The 16,737-nt window shown below is 44.8% G+C and overlaps 3 protein-coding genes across 16 annotated transcripts in view; 2 read left to right on the forward strand and 1 right to left on the reverse strand.

Annotated features, from left to right (window-relative positions):
* SLC7A6 (solute carrier family 7 member 6) overlaps positions 1–7,709 on the forward strand; it is a 43,728-nt gene extending 36,019 nt beyond the window's left edge. For 7 of the 9 annotated variants that reach the window (XM_023637181.2, XM_023637180.2, XM_023637179.2 and 4 more), the window contains exons 8-10: positions 2,426–2,575; positions 2,690–2,873; positions 3,347–7,709. In XM_023637181.2, the coding sequence (XP_023492949.1) occupies positions 2,426–2,575; positions 2,690–2,873; positions 3,347–3,441 (429 nt within the window). In that variant the 3' untranslated portion in view covers positions 3,442–7,709. The remainder of the gene's footprint in view (positions 1–2,425; positions 2,576–2,689; positions 2,874–3,346) is intronic. The other 2 variants (XR_011437362.1, XR_011437363.1) reach the window with 1 other exon arrangement.
* On the reverse strand, positions 4,311–14,785 carry SLC7A6OS (solute carrier family 7 member 6 opposite strand). Its single transcript, XM_001499093.6, has 5 exons — positions 14,299–14,785; positions 13,897–14,175; positions 10,061–10,264; positions 8,483–8,618; positions 4,311–7,571 (listed from the first exon to the last, which is right to left on the reverse strand). Exons 1-5 carry the CDS (start codon positions 14,491–14,493, stop codon positions 7,441–7,443), a joined length of 945 nt encoding a protein of 314 aa, XP_001499143.3. The 5' UTR covers positions 14,494–14,785; the 3' UTR covers positions 4,311–7,440.
* Positions 14,517–16,737, forward strand: part of PRMT7 (protein arginine methyltransferase 7) — a 43,776-nt gene continuing 41,555 nt past the window's right edge. For 2 of the 6 annotated variants that reach the window (XR_011437361.1, XM_001496879.5), the window contains exon 1: positions 14,517–14,669. The gene's annotated coding sequence lies outside the window, so the exon portion shown is untranslated. The remainder of the gene's footprint in view (positions 14,670–16,737) is intronic. The other 4 variants (XR_002806795.2, XM_014738296.3, XM_070263051.1 and 1 more) reach the window with 4 other exon arrangements.

Genomic DNA, 16,737 nt, shown 5'->3' on the forward strand with positions numbered 1-16,737 from the left:
GCTGACTTTATGAGGAGACTGTTGGGTGGGAGGAATACTAGTTTCTTGAGATGCTTCCTGAGCTCCTTAGTGTTTCTTCCTTTTTCTTAAAATTATTTTAAAATATGAAAGTAAAACATGGTCATATTAGAGAAGGCCGACACTACAAAAGCATAGCAAAAATGAATTTGTAAGATTTATCTTTCTTTTCTCTATGTCAGTAGCTTCTTCTCTTTCTTCTAGCTCTTTTTTTGTCTTTTTGCTGAGGAAGATTTGCCCTGTGCTAACATCTTTGCCAGTCTTCCTCTGTTTTGAAAGTAGGTTGCTGTCACAGCATGGGCGCTGACGAGTGGTGTAGGTCTATGCCCAGGAACCGAAACCTAGCTGCCAAAGCAGAGTGTGCCAAACTTAACCACTAGGCCACAGGGCTGGCACATAGCTCTTTTTTTTTTTTTAAGATTGGCACCTGAGCTAACAACTCCTGCCAATCTTCTTTTTTTTTTCTGCTTTTTCTCCCCAAATCCACCCAGTACATAGTTGTGCATTTTAGTTGTAGGTCCTTCTAGTTGTGGCATGTAGGATGCCACCTCTCTGTGGCTTGATGAGCAGTGCCATGTCTACGCCCAGGATCCAAACCAGCGAAACCCTGGGCCACCAAAGCAGAGTGTGCAAACTTAACCACTTGGCCATCGGGCCGGCCCCAGCTCTTTTTTTTTAATTAAATAATTTTTAGAAAAGTCAGGTCAGTTGTACACCAACTACCCTAGGAGCTTCTATTCAAATCATAGATATCATAGATTTATATATAGTGAATTGCAGTAAAATGTTTTTATTTTATTTATTTATTTATTTATTTGAGAAAGATTAGCCCTGAGCTAAAATCTGCTGCCAATCTTCCTCTACTTTATATGTGGGGCACCTGCCACAGCATGGCTTGCCGAGTGGTGCCATGTCCGCACCCAGGATCCGAACCAGCGAACCCCGGGCCACCAAAGTGGAATGGGCGCACTTAACCGCTGCACCACCAGGCTTGCCCCAGTAAAATGTTTTATTCCAACAAAATCAGTAAATTATGAAAGTATTCTGACAGATGGAAAGAGTCCTGGAGAAGGACCTTCATTTTCTAATTTGCACTAAGGTATTATATATATAAAGGCTAACAGGGATCCTGAGAAAGGCCTTACTCCAGGATTGGAAAAACAGCTCATTTTTCTTGTCATTTAGTTCTTTTATGGTTTCATTACTTACGTTTAAATTTTGCATTCATCTGGAATTTATATTTTGGGGTATAGAGTGTGGTGGGGATTCACTTAATTTTTTTCTCAAATGGCTAGCCAGCTAGATCAGTATCATTTATTGAATAATCCATTTTTACACAGTTTTCAAATTGTTATAATATAAAAGTAATAATGGCTAATTTTTTAGAGTGCTTCAATGTGCCAAGTAAAATTATATGCCCCTTAAATGTATCATCATCTTAACTAATCCTCCCCGTTAGCACCAAGCTTCATTATTTAGCTTTATATTGACTATCTGAAAACTAAAGAGGGACTGAGGGTACTTCTTTAGTTTTTTCCCCCTAGAATTTTCCTGGTAATTCTCAAGTTTATTTGTCTTGATGAGCTCTGGTATCATTTTGACAAAATAATAAAAAATCCTCTTGATATTTTGATTGGTATAGCATTGAATTTATAAATTTAGGGGAGATCTGTCATCTTGTCTTTTAATTAATTATCTTCCACTCCACTTTTCTCCTCTCAAATACAGGGTCCCCCTTCTCTCCCGAGAATGAACTCTTTTAATTTTAAATCCTTTGTTGATAATCTGGGTGAAAAGATAGGTAGGAGGAACTCCATATTCTTGAAGTTTAAGCAAATCTGACCTTGTCCCAGGACTCTTGTCCCTTACCTCTGTCTTCTGGGTTTCAAGGGGCAAATTCAGCCATACCTCTCTCCCTAGGGGTATGGATCCATTTTGCTAATCTGCATTTCTAAGGCCCTAGGACAGTGAGATAGTTCTGGAGGCATTACCCCCATTTGTCTGCCAGGTAGTTGGGACCCATGAGTAAGGGTCTTCTGGCCTCCCAAGGGCACAGTGTGATTCATGTTGAGGTTGGTGTGTTGAAGTGAGGAGGGCCTTACTGTCTGCCATCAGAAAGGGAAAGGAGTCTGGTTTGTTGCTGAAGTGCTGGCAAAAAGAAGGGAGGCATTGAGTGTAGGAAAGGCCCCCAACAGAAGAGGGAGAGATGCCACTTTGAAGATTAATGCAGAGAATGGACCTACCTGATGCCAAAGGGTCGCTGAAAAGAACTGGAGGTAATCTGGTGAAGCTAAATCAGCAGTCAGCAGATCTGGTGCTGACTGCTGGATGGTGGAGTCTCCTGAGGTGGCCTGGTGGTGACAAGGCTGTCCCATCCCTCCCCCCCCCCCCCCCCCCCCACTTCCAGTGCACCATGACACTCATCTACCTCACTGTGGAGGATGTTTTCCTGCTCATCAACTACTTCAGCTTCAGCTACTGGTTCTTTGTGGGCCTGTCTATTGCTGGACAGCTCTATCTTCGCTGGAAGGAGCCCAAGCGGCCCCGGCCTCTCAAGGTCAGTGACTCTGGGCTGACGAGGAGGGGTGGGCCCTCTCCCCAAGGTGCCTTCTTGCCCATACCTGGCTCCCCCATCCCACTTTACCTGATTTCTCACCTCCCTCCATTTCAGCTGAGCCTGTTTTTTCCCATCGTTTTCTGCATATGCTCCTTGTTTCTGGTGATTGTGCCCCTCTTCAGTGATACCATCAATTCTGTCATTGGCATCGGGATCGCCCTCTCTGGGGTCCCCGTCTACTTCCTGGGTGTTTACCTGCCAGTCTCCCGGAGGCCACTCTTTATTCGGAATGTCCTGGGTGAGCTTTTCTTTGCCCATCACTCACTGGCCGTGTGTGTGTGTGTGTGTGTGTGTGTGTACGTACACAGATGTGTGCAGAGGTGCTGGTGATGGATAACAGCTTCCCACATACCAGTGATGTGCTGGAGGCTGTGAGACCTGGCTGCCCAGCATGACTTCTTCCCTTTTGATCTTGACATGATCACTTTAGATCTAACTTTAGAGTCCTTTTTTGGGGTTAAAACACTACCTCCTGAAAGTGCAATCCACGTGGGAAGACGAGGAGTGACGCATTAGACTCGCTGGCTGGGCATGGGTTGGAGGACAGTGAGGCTTGTTGGGGGTGAGGGGCAAAGCTTGGCACAGGGTACCCAAGGGACACTTAGGGAGAGAGCTACTGATGTGATGCTTTAATCAGGCTTGTGGTGTTCAGATTGGGGTTGCAGCTAAATGTCAGTCTGCTAAATCCTGTTCTTTTCTCTTTTCATTCAGCTGCTATCACCAAAGTCACACAGCAGCTTTGCTTTTGTGTCCTGACTGAGCTAGACGTTGCTGAAGAGAACAAGGTTGAGAGAAAAACTGACTAGAGGCCAGAGGTGATGTACCTGAGGCCTGGAAGGTTGGCTACCTGTGGCCACCGCCACCAAAGTCCAGATGACAAGACTGTATGGGCCCAACCCTCTTGTACTAAAGGAGCCTTTTGGCCCACATTATGTAAGGGGGCTGAGGGCTGATGGCCTGCTCAGGTAGTTACTCTCACTGGTAAGCTATGGGAGGAGACTCAGGGTCTCGGAGCAGCCTGAAGGTGGGGAACTTCACAAAGTGATGGTGGGGAGGGCTCCGGGAGCAGGGGAATGGTTGTTCTGGGTGGATACATGCAGCCCTTACAAACACTAAGTTGGTGAGTTTCACTGCGGGGAGGGGAAGTGCTAGGTTAATAGCTGTGGCTGATGGTTTCTGAATTTGATATTTGAGGTTTGAACCAGGAGTCTCTACAGAGGGGCTGCTGTATGGGATGTTTTCCCCTGACCAGGTCCAAGCACCTGACTTGAGAGGCCTGGAATGCTACCATTTATTTCTCTGGCTCAAAATCCTTCCCTGGGGAGAGGGCTGTATTCCATTACTTACTGATATTATTTAATCCAGAACACCAGTTCTATCAAAGCATTGATGTTCATTTATTTACAAGATGCAGTAGGCTGATTGTGTTTAAAAATTCAAAGTACCCCAAACCAAGTCCCTCTGCCCTTAGAGGTGGTGGTGGGTCAGACTCTGACCACAAATTTTACTCAGTTTTAGCACAATCTTCTGTTGAATCTTACCTGCAAAGGTGAACTTTAAGATTTTTTACTCATGTACTGGTTATACTTTAGTATATAGATAGGTCACATGTTATAAGCATCTGGCTCAAGTTCACCAAGGATAAATGAACAAATTGGAGTCAGAAGTCTGGTGATACTGCTATTTTGAAGGATAATCCTTTATTTGAGACCTTAGGTTTTTGTTCTAGTTGATAGAAAGTAAATCTCCAGGTTTCTGGTATGAACTTTAAGAGGATAGAAACTGTTGTAGAATTCAGGTGGATCACCTGAAGTCTTTCAGCTGTCCATGGCTTAGAGAACACCTCTTGGACCTAGGCCACCAAATAGCTTGTTCCTCTCTGTAAGGGCTGGTGTGAGGGACTGCTGTGCAGACCCACGCGAGCTCACCTTGGTGCTAGAAGTGGTCATTTTCTTTTTCTGAAAACCTTACACCAGGCTGCATCCTCCTCCTCTTCTGTCCCTGACACCAGGCTGTTTACACTGAGCCGCCTTGGTGTGGATCATCGGATAGTGCACTCCTCTCCTGCCTGCCTCCCCTTGCCCAGGTGTGGTGGGGCCGCAATCTCAGGAAGAGCTTGGTACTTGTGGGGACTTCTATTTTCTCCCTGTGGAGATCAGTGAAGACTCTGGGAAAACAGCTACTTCAACCTCAATCTGGCTCCTCAACAGACTGCATGATTGGAAGCAGCTAATCTGGTGCTCAGGCTGTGCTTTAGCATCCAGCTCAGACCAGAGCAGTAGGTTTGGCGTAATGGATGTTCCTTTATGGGCAGCATGGCTGCACTGGATTGTACAACTGTCCTGGGATGCCCCTGGACACTGTCATCCAGGACCCAGAAGAATCTGCTGGCTTGGCACGCCCAATGGGCTTCTTGTCCTTAGGTTTTGGATTGGTCAATGATAAAGACAAGAACTCAGGCAATTTCCCTTCTGACCATTCTTTTCAACCAAACTGGCCCCAGTCACAGACAAGGGAGTAACCTTGGTCATACTTGCTCAATAAAGACAATTTAGGGGAGCACGATAATTGCTTTTGGTTCAGGGCATGCATCTGTGAGAACATGGGGGGACATTCCTACTGTCATGAGTTAGGGATTTGCACAGCAAATTCCTGCCTGACAACAGGGAGTCTTGTGCAAAGGCTGACTTGCCTAGACTATGTAAACATGACTTCTATCTGAGCCAAGCTGGCATCTATCCCAGGGATCCTCTGGAGCTAATCCTTTAAGCAGAGTGTGCTTATCTTGAGGATCCCTGACCGAGGCTTTAGCTTTTTCCACTGAAGTAAATGACCAATAAATCCCAGGAACTTGCTGCCCTCCAGTGGCTTCTTGGGGAAGCAAGGGCCTCACACCCCAGGTGCCCTAGTACTTGCTTAGTGAGCCATGTCATCCTCCTGTCATTACTGGATGGTGACGGCGTTCTTCCCCTCTATACTGGATGCAGACTTCTCCCAGGAAGCCTTCTGTGGGAAAGAAGCCACAGACTCCCTACAGCACTCAGGCTTCATGGTGGAATTAATTTCCACAAGGTCTTTGTTGTTCGTCTCCTTCAATCCTTCTCCTAGTGCGCTAATCCCTTTTGCAGTGAGTACAGTTTGTCAAGTTGTCAGCCCTTTAATGTTGGCATACCTTAATGAGTACATAAACAGCAGTGAGCACATTATAATGGCACAGAGTGGTTTTTAATCCTTGTTTCTGTGCCTACAGGAGACTAAGATGACTAGTATTAGACATGTAAGTTGCTGCCTGTTACTTGCAACACTGTATTGTACCTTTGTGGATAGTAAGGGTGGGAAACCAGTTATTGGTGTAGCTGTAATAGTAGGGCCTGAGTACACATAGACACAGAATTTAGTCACTTTGGCAGGTTTAACTCCACGTAGATAGGAACTAATGTAGGTAAAGACTTACAAAATGAACATAAAGTGAAAGAATGGGTGGAGACAGGATGGAAAAGTAGAGATGCTTATGAAATCTTAAAAGAGGTGGAAAGACATATCCCTGTGTAATTCACCTGCCCACATGATAGCGAGTGTGCCACAGGACAAGAGGGCACATCCTGAATCAAAGGCTTTGAGTGTTGTTTCCCTAGACCTGCACTGTCCAGTACAGGAGCTACTAGCCAAACGGAGCTAGTTAAGTTAAAATTAAAAATTCAGTTCCTCAGTTGCACTAATCACATTTTAAGTGCTCATCAGCCACATGTGGCTAGTGGCTACTACTGCACAGTGCAGATATAGAACATATTCATCTTTGCAGAAAGTTCTATTGGCCAGTGTTACATTAAAAGAATCAATACCAACTCTGTCAGAGTTAAGGCATGTGAGGTTTGGAAAGGAATAGGGACAGAGTTTGCTTACAAGAGATACAAGTTCTGCTAACAAAATTGGTCCTGTTGATAGCAGTTTATTTTTGGTGAGTTCTGTGAATAAACATTTCCTAATGGAAAGCTAAGCTCAGGATGTGCTTGCCTTAGGTCCTTAGTGTCTAAGGTCAATTCTGAAACTTCTGTCTCATTAACCCTCCTTTTTCGTGGGGGGAGTGGAGGGAGTAGAGGGAGTACAGCGGGGAAACACCTAAGATATTCAGATTTAAAAGGTTTCAAAGGAATTACTTGCTCGCATATTTAAAGTTAGTTTTTACTAAACACAGAGTATTACATTCATACATACTCTGTTCCTTGGCACCACTGCCAAAGGAAGACAGCAATCTTTACAACCATTATTAGAGTCAGGGAGCAGGGAGGTAGAGACAGCTGTTAATTAAAACCTCTCACAGCTCAGGCAGATTCTACTTCCTTCCCTAATTGCCATTACTATCCAGTCTGTGCTGCTACAAGGGACCCACTACAGCCCTTCTAGATTCCCTTTATCAAAAGAAACAGGCTTTTACTGGAGCCAGGTGGCCTGCTGGTATCAGAAAGCTGAGTCTTAGTGCTGATGAAACAGGAGCCTCTCCTCCACTTACTGGCTTCAGTGTAGGAGATTGGGAAAATGCCCGGGCCAGGAAGCTTCATTTTTACAACATTTTTTTTTCCAGACTGTAAGATCACTTTTGATTGAAGCAAAGGGGCCCTAATGTTAGTGGAAAAGACACACTCCATTAGCACCAGTTTTCACTGGTAGGATAGTGCTGTTAGACATGCTTTTTCCTTCCATATGTTAAGCTAGGAAACCTGAGTGGATGTTATCAGGGCAGCTGGTACTGTAGTCTTAGAGCCCTCAGGGGCCTGAAATAGAACCTCATAGGTATCACAGGAGCATCAGTCTGAATCCAGGTCATGTGGGTTGTCGTAGCCAAACTCCTTCTGCACATCCAAAGGGTATTTGCGCCACATCTGTGGTCTGCTGCTGCCGCTTTCCTCTTCACTGAGGCTGCTGTATTCATCAGAGCCTAGAATGAGATAACAGGCATGGGCTCTAATTGTATGATTTCCTAGGTGACCAAGAAAGCCCCTTCCCTTCTCAAAAAGGTCTGTTTTCTTTGTTTCCCATTATAGAATACTTGCTCAATAAAGAGAATTTAGAACAATTTTTTAAAAGTCATATTCTTACTATCTAAACCAACATTGAAGTATCTTGTCATTTTTAAGTATAGGATTTTTTTTGCTATAATAGTTATATCATATTGCAAATATAATTTTGTACCTTGCCCCTTTCCTTTTAGCATATTATAGGCACTATCACGACAGAATATTCCATAGTTTAATGTTCCTCCGTTATCAGACACCAAGAAATTCTTTTTGTTGGCACTTAGAACATCATCACCAAAGGAACTGTGTTGCCTGAGTATCCTTCCTTCCTCTTCCCCCCAGATGCCATGTCTGTGTTGTGTCTTTCTCAAACAGTTGTAAATGCAGCAGCATCTTAAGAGGTTAGATAACTGATTTGTGAAAACCCTGGGCCTACTCCTGGCAAACCTCTCCAATACTTTTGCTGAGGCAGGGAAAGGGACGAAGAGCTAGATGTTTCACTTAATCCCAGCCACTCCAAACTGTTGCAATATTTTCCCATTTTCTGGAGAGAAAATGAAGCTCAGTGAGATGAAGTGACTTGCCCAAGACCCACAGCTAGGCAATGACAGAACTAAGGATTTGAGCCCAGGCCTGACTGACATTACACCCTCTGCAGCCCCCCTGGAAACACTAGTCCTTGGGTCTCCTACAGCTCCAACAGCTTGTGGTTGAGCTGTTGCAGTTCAATGGCAGAGAAGGAAAGCCAGTTAAGATGTACCTGTCAACTGTACTCATACCTCAGTGTTGGGTCTCACCAGTCCCTCCCCATTCAGAGCTGCCACCCACCTACCTCTGGACTCTTCATCTCCATCACTGTTCTCCTCCTCCTCCTCCTCCTCCTCTGGGTACTCATTGCGCCAGTTATTCTCACTGTTCTCGTCATCTTCATCTTCATAAATGTCCTCTGGTTGTTGGTCATCATTCACCTGCACATCTCAACACAAACATGAGTATAAGTCAAAACCTCTAAGATTATGCTCTGGCAGAAGCTATTAGCAGACTAACTTGGAGCTATCATTTAAGGGTCATGTTAGTCTGACTCTGTCTACAAAAGACTGTAGCAACCTTAGGCTACAAGAAGGAGACAGCAGCCCTATTCCATTCAGAGTCCAGCTCCAGACACCACATTCCTGGTGGGACAGACTGAATTCCACCAGAAGGGAATGCACCAGGGTGGGGAGGGGAGACAGCTTTGAGCAGGTGATGGCAGTGATCTTCAAACTCCCAAAGGGCAGCCAGGTGGGAGAGGGATTATAGAGATTATGGGTGATACCAAAGGTCAGAACCAAAATGTAAGTGTGAGGGGTACAGGAAAGCAAGCTATGCAATAATCCAAGGTGGGTGCCTAACTGTGAAACTTTGTGCAGGTGTGGGATAAGGCGTTCCTTTCATAATAAAAGTATGACAAGTACCACCTTAACCTTTCTCATTAATCGTTTTAGAATTTAATGATGATGATGTCAGGATGTTAGCTTTCTTAACCCACCGTTTTCCCCCTTTTAAGATATAACTTAAAAAAAGCGGGGCCAGCCCAGGGGTGTAGTGGTTAAGTTCAGCATGTTCCACTTTGGCACCCCAGGTTCGTGGGTTCAGATCCTGGGCACCGACCTATATCATCAAGCCATGCTGTGGCAGCAATCCACATACAAAATAGAGGAAGACTGGCATAGATGTTAGCTCAGGGCAAATCTTCCTCAAGCAAAAAGAAGATTGACAAAGGATGTTTGCTCATGGCCAATCTTCCTCACCAAAAGAAGAAAAAAAAAGGCAAAAGCTTTTGTTCTCATTCATGTTAGAATTTCTGGTTTTGTCTATTTTATTATAAGCCCCTATACCTTTTCCCCTGAGAGTGGGTAGGTATAAACAATAAAGATGATGTTGCAAACTTTGTAGAAGATTCATTAAGAGCAAAAATTATCAATATAGATGGTCTTTCCCCAAAACTCCTTGCACTAAACCCAGGTTCCTAGAAGGCATTTAGAATAAATTTTTCCTTTTAAGCAAGGATAAGAACAATGTTGATCAAGATTGGAAACCAGGGGCCGGCCCAGTGGTGCAGCGGCTAAGTGCACACATTCCGCTTCGGCAGCCCGGGGTTCACTGGTTCAGATCCCGGGTGCGGATGTGGCACCGCTTGGCAAGCCATGCTGTGGTAGGTGTCCCACGTATAAAGTAGAGGAAGATGGGCACGGCTGTAAGCTCAGGGCCAGTCTTCCTCAGCAAAAAGAGGAGGATTGGCAGGAGATGTTAGCTCAGGGCTAATCTTCCTAAAAAAAAGAAAAAAGATTGGAAACCAGAGAGGCAAAGCACCCTGACTAGAGAATTGCTTAAGCTGCCTCATACTTCTCACCCTCATGGATTCCCTTACCAGCTCCCACTCTTGGCTGTAGGGCTGCACAGAGAGGATGTTCTCAATCCATCCTGGAGTGGCCATTTCCAAGTAGTAAATGTCATACACATAGTCGTCCTTCTGTTCCTCCTGGTGCCCGACTCCTGGTCCATCTTCAGATATGGTCAACCGCTCACGAATCAACTCTACAGAATTGCAGAGGATCACATCTGGATCAGATGTCTGTAAAGAAAACATGATACATGTTTGACCTAAAACACGGCTGTTCCAAGAGGAAGAACCTAACAGCTGGGTAAAGGAAGCCCCCTTACAATTCTCTATGTTGGATTTAAGATTCTTATCCCTATGGCCTACTAATCTCTTTGTAATTAGCTATGAAATTTTAAAAATCAAATATCTCTAAAAAATTAATGTGTAGTACTTCTTGTGAGATAGAAACTTACAAGATAGCCTCCTGCTCTTTTGTGCTTGGCTGTCACAAGAAAGCACAAGTGAAGACTGGCCTGAGGAGAGGGGAGGCCAGCAGAGCTGGCTAGTCTTGCCCCCTTGTCTTCTCTGAGCTCCTCTGGTATGATGTTCTCCCCTTGGGGATCTGCAAGCCCAGAGCAGTACCTCTATGGCTGACTCCCAAGCCATCACCCACTTCTTAGCTTGCCCACACTGACATCTTGCTTTTAGTCACAAATAGGAGTAGACTCCCCTATAATCTTCTTCCTGCTAGAAAGAACAGCTCAAGATGGACTGCCCTCAAACAGAACTGACCTAGGTTAAGATGTACTCCAGTGCTAACAGGCTGTGTTATCCAGGGTAGCACAGGCCAATTTGGAAACCAGGGGGACATGCTGCAAATGACCCCTCTCTACAGCTTCATCACAGGAGGCTCTGCAGCTCAAACCAGATACCATACTAGGGGCATCCCATGGCCAAGGCAGACAAGGGCAGACCAATGCTCTCTATCACTTACAGGCTAAAGGGAATTAATTCTTTGCTCTGAACTCAAAAGGAACTAGAGACGTCAGTTTTTGTGCAGACCCTTGACCAACCTCAAGGCTGTTTACAAGGAAAGTTCTGGCTCTAACTCACACGTCCCCAGACCTTAGTCCAGCAAATTATGCAGCCATTGAAATATGTACAAAGACTAGCAAACAGAAAAATGCCAGACAGAATTTTTTATTCAGAAGACAACAAACCAATTTTACTCCATTTACCTTTGTAATAGGGATAAAATGGGTACTTTCCCTTCTTTACTTTTTACTTTTCCATATTTTTTCATATCTCTGATAATGAACATATATTATTTTCATGAAAGAAAAATTATTTTTAAGTCTAGTCTATGTGTATGTTTACCCATATTTTCAACTATACTACATATAACATTTTCTACTGTTAAACACATATAAGTACTTTCCCATCTTGCCAGTCTTCATGGTTATCTAAAAATTTAATAGTCCCGGCAGTCGTGTATGTCAAGTTCACAGATCTAATTTTTTGTCTCTATATACAACATTGCAATGAATGTGTAGTTTCTTGCATTTGAAAAATGAGGATAAAAGTACTTACCTCATAGGGTTTTTGTAAGGATTAAGTGAGTTAAATTAAGAGAATATAACAAGTCTTAGCACAGTACTTGATGCATAGTAGTTACTTACTAAACCAACAGCTTTTATTACTATCATAGCTGTTTGCTTCTCTTGAATTATTTCCCTAGGATAAATCCTGGGGAGGAGATTACTAGATAAAATGAACTGAACCTTTTCACTTTTTTTTTTTTTTTAAGTTTTTTTAATTTTTTCCTTTTTCTCCCCAAAGCGCCCCGGTACATAGTTGTATATTCTTTGCTGTGGGTCCTTCCAGTTGTGGCATGTGGGACTCTGCCTCAGCGTGGTTTGATGAGCAGTGCCATGTCCACGCCCAGGACCCGAACCAACGAAACACTGGGCCGCCTGTAGCGGAGTGCGCGAACTTAACCACTCGGCCATGGGGCCAGCCCCATGAACCTTTTCACTTTTTAAGATTTCCTATTAAGTAGTACTTCATTTGTTTGAAAGTCACATGGCATCAATTTAAGGAGAAAACCATTGTAATTATGGCATAGAGATGCTGTCACTAATTTTTAAATTTCTTCAGATTTTCAGATGGCTTTAGAGTCTGAACAATGAAAATAAATTTAAATTGTTTTAAAATAGGCCACAAGCTATTTTTAGGATTCCACATATGTAAAGCCATGCTGTTTCTAAAACGTTTCCATCAATTTTAAGCACTACAATTGTGTACATTTTGATCACATCCTTGCCAGTAGTGCTATCAACAACCTTTCCCCTGCTAGTCTAGTATGCATATAAACCTGAAGTTTGCTTTCAACCTAAATTCATGTTTTTTAAAAAAATAATTACTCTGTGCAAACGTTTTGGATGTGTATACATTTTGTATTGTGGTGGTGGAAAAAATCTGTGTTCACATCTTTCATCAGTTTATCTACTAGTTTTTCTTACAAAATTGAATGAGCTATTTAATTGACTCAATTCCACTGAACATCGGTTTACTTTTAAAAATTATTTGATTTGTAACTCATCAATCAGTCTGGAATTAGTTTTGGTAAAAGATGTGGCTATAGACATCATGCCCAAATTGCTATCCAGGTATACTAGCACCATGATTAAATATTTTTTTACTTGATATATTTTGGATTAAAATTTTTACTTTTTTTTTTTTAAAGATATTTAATTTTTTCTTTTCCTCCCCAAAGCCCCCCGGTACATAGTTGTGTACCTTTAGCTGTGTGTTCCTCTAGTTGTGGCACGTGGGATGCCGCCTCAGCATGGCTCCATGAAGGGTGCCATGTCCGTGCCCAGGATTCGAACCGGTGAAACCCTGGGCTGTCCAAAGTGGAGGGTGTGAACTTAACCACTCGGCCACGGGGCCAGCCCCCAAATTTTTACTTTTTAATCTTCAAAAACTAGTAGAAGGAATGAACTTTTTCTTTAATGTTTATCAAGAGGGAGCATACCATGGGCTGAGAATTTTCTATTTCTATAGTCTTACTGCACGTAGACTTTGTTTTTCAGAAGTGAGATACAAAGCAAATTTAGTTAACTGTAATGTAGTGGAAAGAACACTGGATTAAACATGAGAAGATTTGCATTGTAGACCTAAATCTGCCTTGAATTTGATATGTTAACCAGGACTAGTCCTTTAACTTCCCTTTGATGAGTTTTCCCATCTGCTCTATCTTTACTTTGCTCAAAACCCTCCAGTTACTTCCCATCTCAGGATGGAAGGCAACATTTCCTTAGAAGTACCTACAGGATCTAACAGGCATCTTCCCCCTAAATTCCTTACTATTCTCCCCCAGCTCACTGGGCTCCAGGCACAATGATCTTGAAAACACCAAACTCAACTTCAGGGCATTCCCACTTGCAGGTACTCAGCCTGGAATGCCTCTCCCCAAGATATCCACAATGCCCTGCCATTCACCTCCTTCAGGTCTTCACTCAAACGTCATTTTCTCAGCGAGACCGTCTCTGAAATGGAACCACTCATTTCCTTTTTTTCCCCCGACAGTCTATATCACCATCTGACACTGAATTTACTTGTTCACTGTTTACTCTACCTGATTGTTAGTTCCTCACTGCTATAGCCACAGAACCTAAGGACAATATAGTGGGCGCTCAGTACGTACTTATTGAATACGTAACCTAACCTGTAAAACGAGGCTATTGCACCGGATCATCCATTGACTCATCCATCAATAAGGTGAAGCCGGTTGCATCCCCTTAACTGTGTGTTGACTGAGCGCCCAGACTCTTGGCACTATCGGTCCAAAGCCCAGCGTTTGCCTCCGCGTGTGTACTCACTTTGCAGGAGTCCGCGGCGGCGGCCTCTAGGTCTCCTTCCTCGTGGACCAGGTCCAACAGCTGAAAGCCTGCGTCCTCGGCGGCTTCTGGGTTTCCTGGCGCGTCCTCGGACTCTAGGCCACCCAAGGGAATCCCCGAGGATCGGCGGCTAGAGACCACCCTGTAGCGGCCCTCCCGACGGATCTCCCGAGCCGATGCGCGGAGGTCGCGGCGGACACGCTGCTGGCTGCCCTGGGACGGGCGCAGGGCGGCCCGCACGAGCGGCTTGACTGGCTCCTCCTGGGGGGCAGTAGGGGAGGAGAACCAGCGTAAGCAGGGGTTCGTGAAGGGATGAGGGATACACTGTCAGTCCGGATGGGCCCCGAGATCCCCCTTCACGGCGGCTCCATCCCCTCCCAATACCTGGGAGCGCACGGTGGCCACCAACTGGAAGACATTCTTTTCTGCCGCTCTCTGTAGACCTTCCGGGGGCGTCTTTTGGGCCGCCGACTCGAGTGCGCCGCTCCGGAGGCGTTTACAGGCGAGGACAAGAGCCTCGGCGGGCTCCGCACTGCGCTTCCGCTTCACGCGAAGCACAGCTGTCCTGCCGGCCTCCATAGCGGCTGTCGCGGAGCACTATGGGAAGTCGTGGGGTGCGACGGGAGAGCCTTCAAATTCCGCTTCCGGGCCCTGCCCCCGGCACGCTCAGCGCGTGTTGGGAGTCCCGCCCTCGGACGCTGGCCGCAGCAGGACGGCGGTGGCGGCGGAAGTAAACGGAGAGGTTCCAGTGGAGGGTGAGACGCTGGGTGGGTTGGGAAGGTGGGGTCGCGGTTGGAGCCCCGGGTGCAGCCAGCATCCTGTCCTCAGCTCCAGAGCTCTTGCGTGGGCGTACTCGGACCCCGGGGTACACATCTCTTCGGGATTCTCAGGGACCGTTCTAGAATCCGCGTGGGACGGATTGGAGTGCCTGGGCGGGCGTGAGAGCGTAGTTCTAGGCGGGCCCCGGCTCTGGCGTTCTGTCGGGTGATTGCCGCTTACTGAACCCGGGGCTGAGCTCCTCTGTGGGGCCTTGATCGTAGTACCTGGCGCCTCTCCTCTGCAACAGAGACCAAGAACCGCAATCATAGGGAGCTCCAACCATCACTTCTCTAACTGGGCCACTGTTCTCTGATTCAGGGAACTGCTGATGGGCTCGCCTTTCCCGGTCTCTGTGTCTGAGTAGTTGGAAACCAGTCTTCACCACACGCTAGCTAGAGTGGCTCTGTAAAAGGATACACTGGACATGGATATTCTTCTACTTAAAACCCTTGAGTGTCTAGAACAAAATCCAAACACCTTTCCGAAGCTGACATGGCCCAGTGTGACTTGCAGAGGCCCACCCTTAATCTTTTATTGTTTCTTCTCCTCAAAGTGCTTCCATCAGTCAGGTTCTTGTCAGTTTTTGCCTATGCACCTAGTTCTTCCCCATCTTAGGGCCTTTTCTTGGAAAACCTGGGGTAAGGATTCCTGAAATGTAAGCACTACTCTTTCCCAACTTTTAACTTGGCTTATCTTGCTGGTCTCAACTTAAATGCCACCTTCCTCAGAGAGTGTCTCTATAATCTTGTTATTCTCTTTCATGGCACCGGGTGTAGTATTCCCTTTCTTGTGCTCACATAGTCTGTAATTGTTTATATTTAGTCTCTCTCCACCGTTAGAGTAATCTTTTGGAGGACAAGGAACTCTTCTATCTTATTTATGATAGTCCTCCAGTCCCTAACATAGTGCCTGACTTATAGAAGGTACTTAGTAAATTTTGAAATGAATGAACCAAACATCTGTTCTGGAATCTGACTAGTAATGCAATTAGAGCTTGTTGGCATGGTGGTTTCCATTCTTTCCTTGTAAGTAACCACATGTGTTCGTAGCTCTTCGAAAATGAGGAGTGGGTCGGAGTATCTCCTGAATCTGGAATGCGGGCTCCTCTTGGGAGAGGACAAATCATGATAATAGATGAGGGTATTTATCCAGAGAAGATGTGTAGTGCTCACCCAGAGAGATTACAGGATGTGGTTCTGGTCCTCAAGCATTTATTTAGGTTTATGTAAAACCAGTGACTTCTCCACGGTTCTGTAAATGCACTGTGGTCCTCCTTATAGGCTCAGCAACATCACAGGGAAAAGGGAATTCCACAGATTAAAGTTCTTACTACCTCTTAACCTTTAAATGACTTTAGAATTGATTCTACATAGAACACAGGATAAGGGTTTCAGAACTTTCCACAATATGGACCCCACCATTTTTGACTCCTTGTTCAGTTTCACTTCAACTCAAGTGATTTATTTACTGTGCATGACTGAGCCTTTCTAATCTGATGAAGTGCCCTCTTTCTCCCCATGCCCACCAAAATCCTACCCATCTTTTAAGCCTTCTCTGACATACAGCTAGATGTGGTCATTTCTTTCTGTTACAGCATTTGTTGGACAGTTTTCTAAAGCACTTTACAGATTCTAGTAGTTCTAGATACTCTGTCTTTTTAAAAGAAATATTGGCATATCAGATGTACAGAGCTGGTTCTAGCAATGCTTTTCAAACTAGATTGCAACCCATTGGTGAGTTGTGAAATCAATTTAGTGGATCATGGTCAGCAGTTAAAAAATAAAAATGAAATAGGATAGAATATTTCAGAGAGCCTGCCCACAGGAAGGCTAAATATTGTTTTCTGAAACTTTAAGTTAGATGTGCGTGTACATGTGCATGTATTGCATCTCAGTGTCAAGTGTATTTCTTTTCTTGTGAGGAAGATTGGCCCTGAGCTAACATCTGTGCCTATCTTCCTGTATTTTTTTTTATTTTTTGTTTTTTGTTTTTCCTTTTTCTCCC

The sequence above is a fragment of the Equus caballus genome, chromosome 3 (genome assembly GCF_041296265.1).
Source record: "Equus caballus isolate H_3958 breed thoroughbred chromosome 3, TB-T2T, whole genome shotgun sequence".
NCBI classification, from domain to species: Eukaryota; Metazoa; Chordata; class Mammalia; order Perissodactyla; family Equidae; genus Equus; species Equus caballus.

Coding starts and splice junctions, on each gene's coding strand:
- SLC7A6OS (XM_001499093.6), bottom strand. CDS start 14,493: ATGGAGGCCGGCAGGACAGCTGTGCTTCGCGTGAAGCGGAAGCGCAGT. Junction 14,176..14,298: donor TGGCCACCGTGCGCTCCCAG/GTATTGGGAGGG, acceptor ACTGCCCCCCAG/GAGGAGCCAGTCAAGCCGCT. Junction 10,265..13,896: donor CCGCCGCGGACTCCTGCAAA/GTGAGTACACAC, acceptor TTTTCTTTACAG/ACATCTGATCCAGATGTGAT.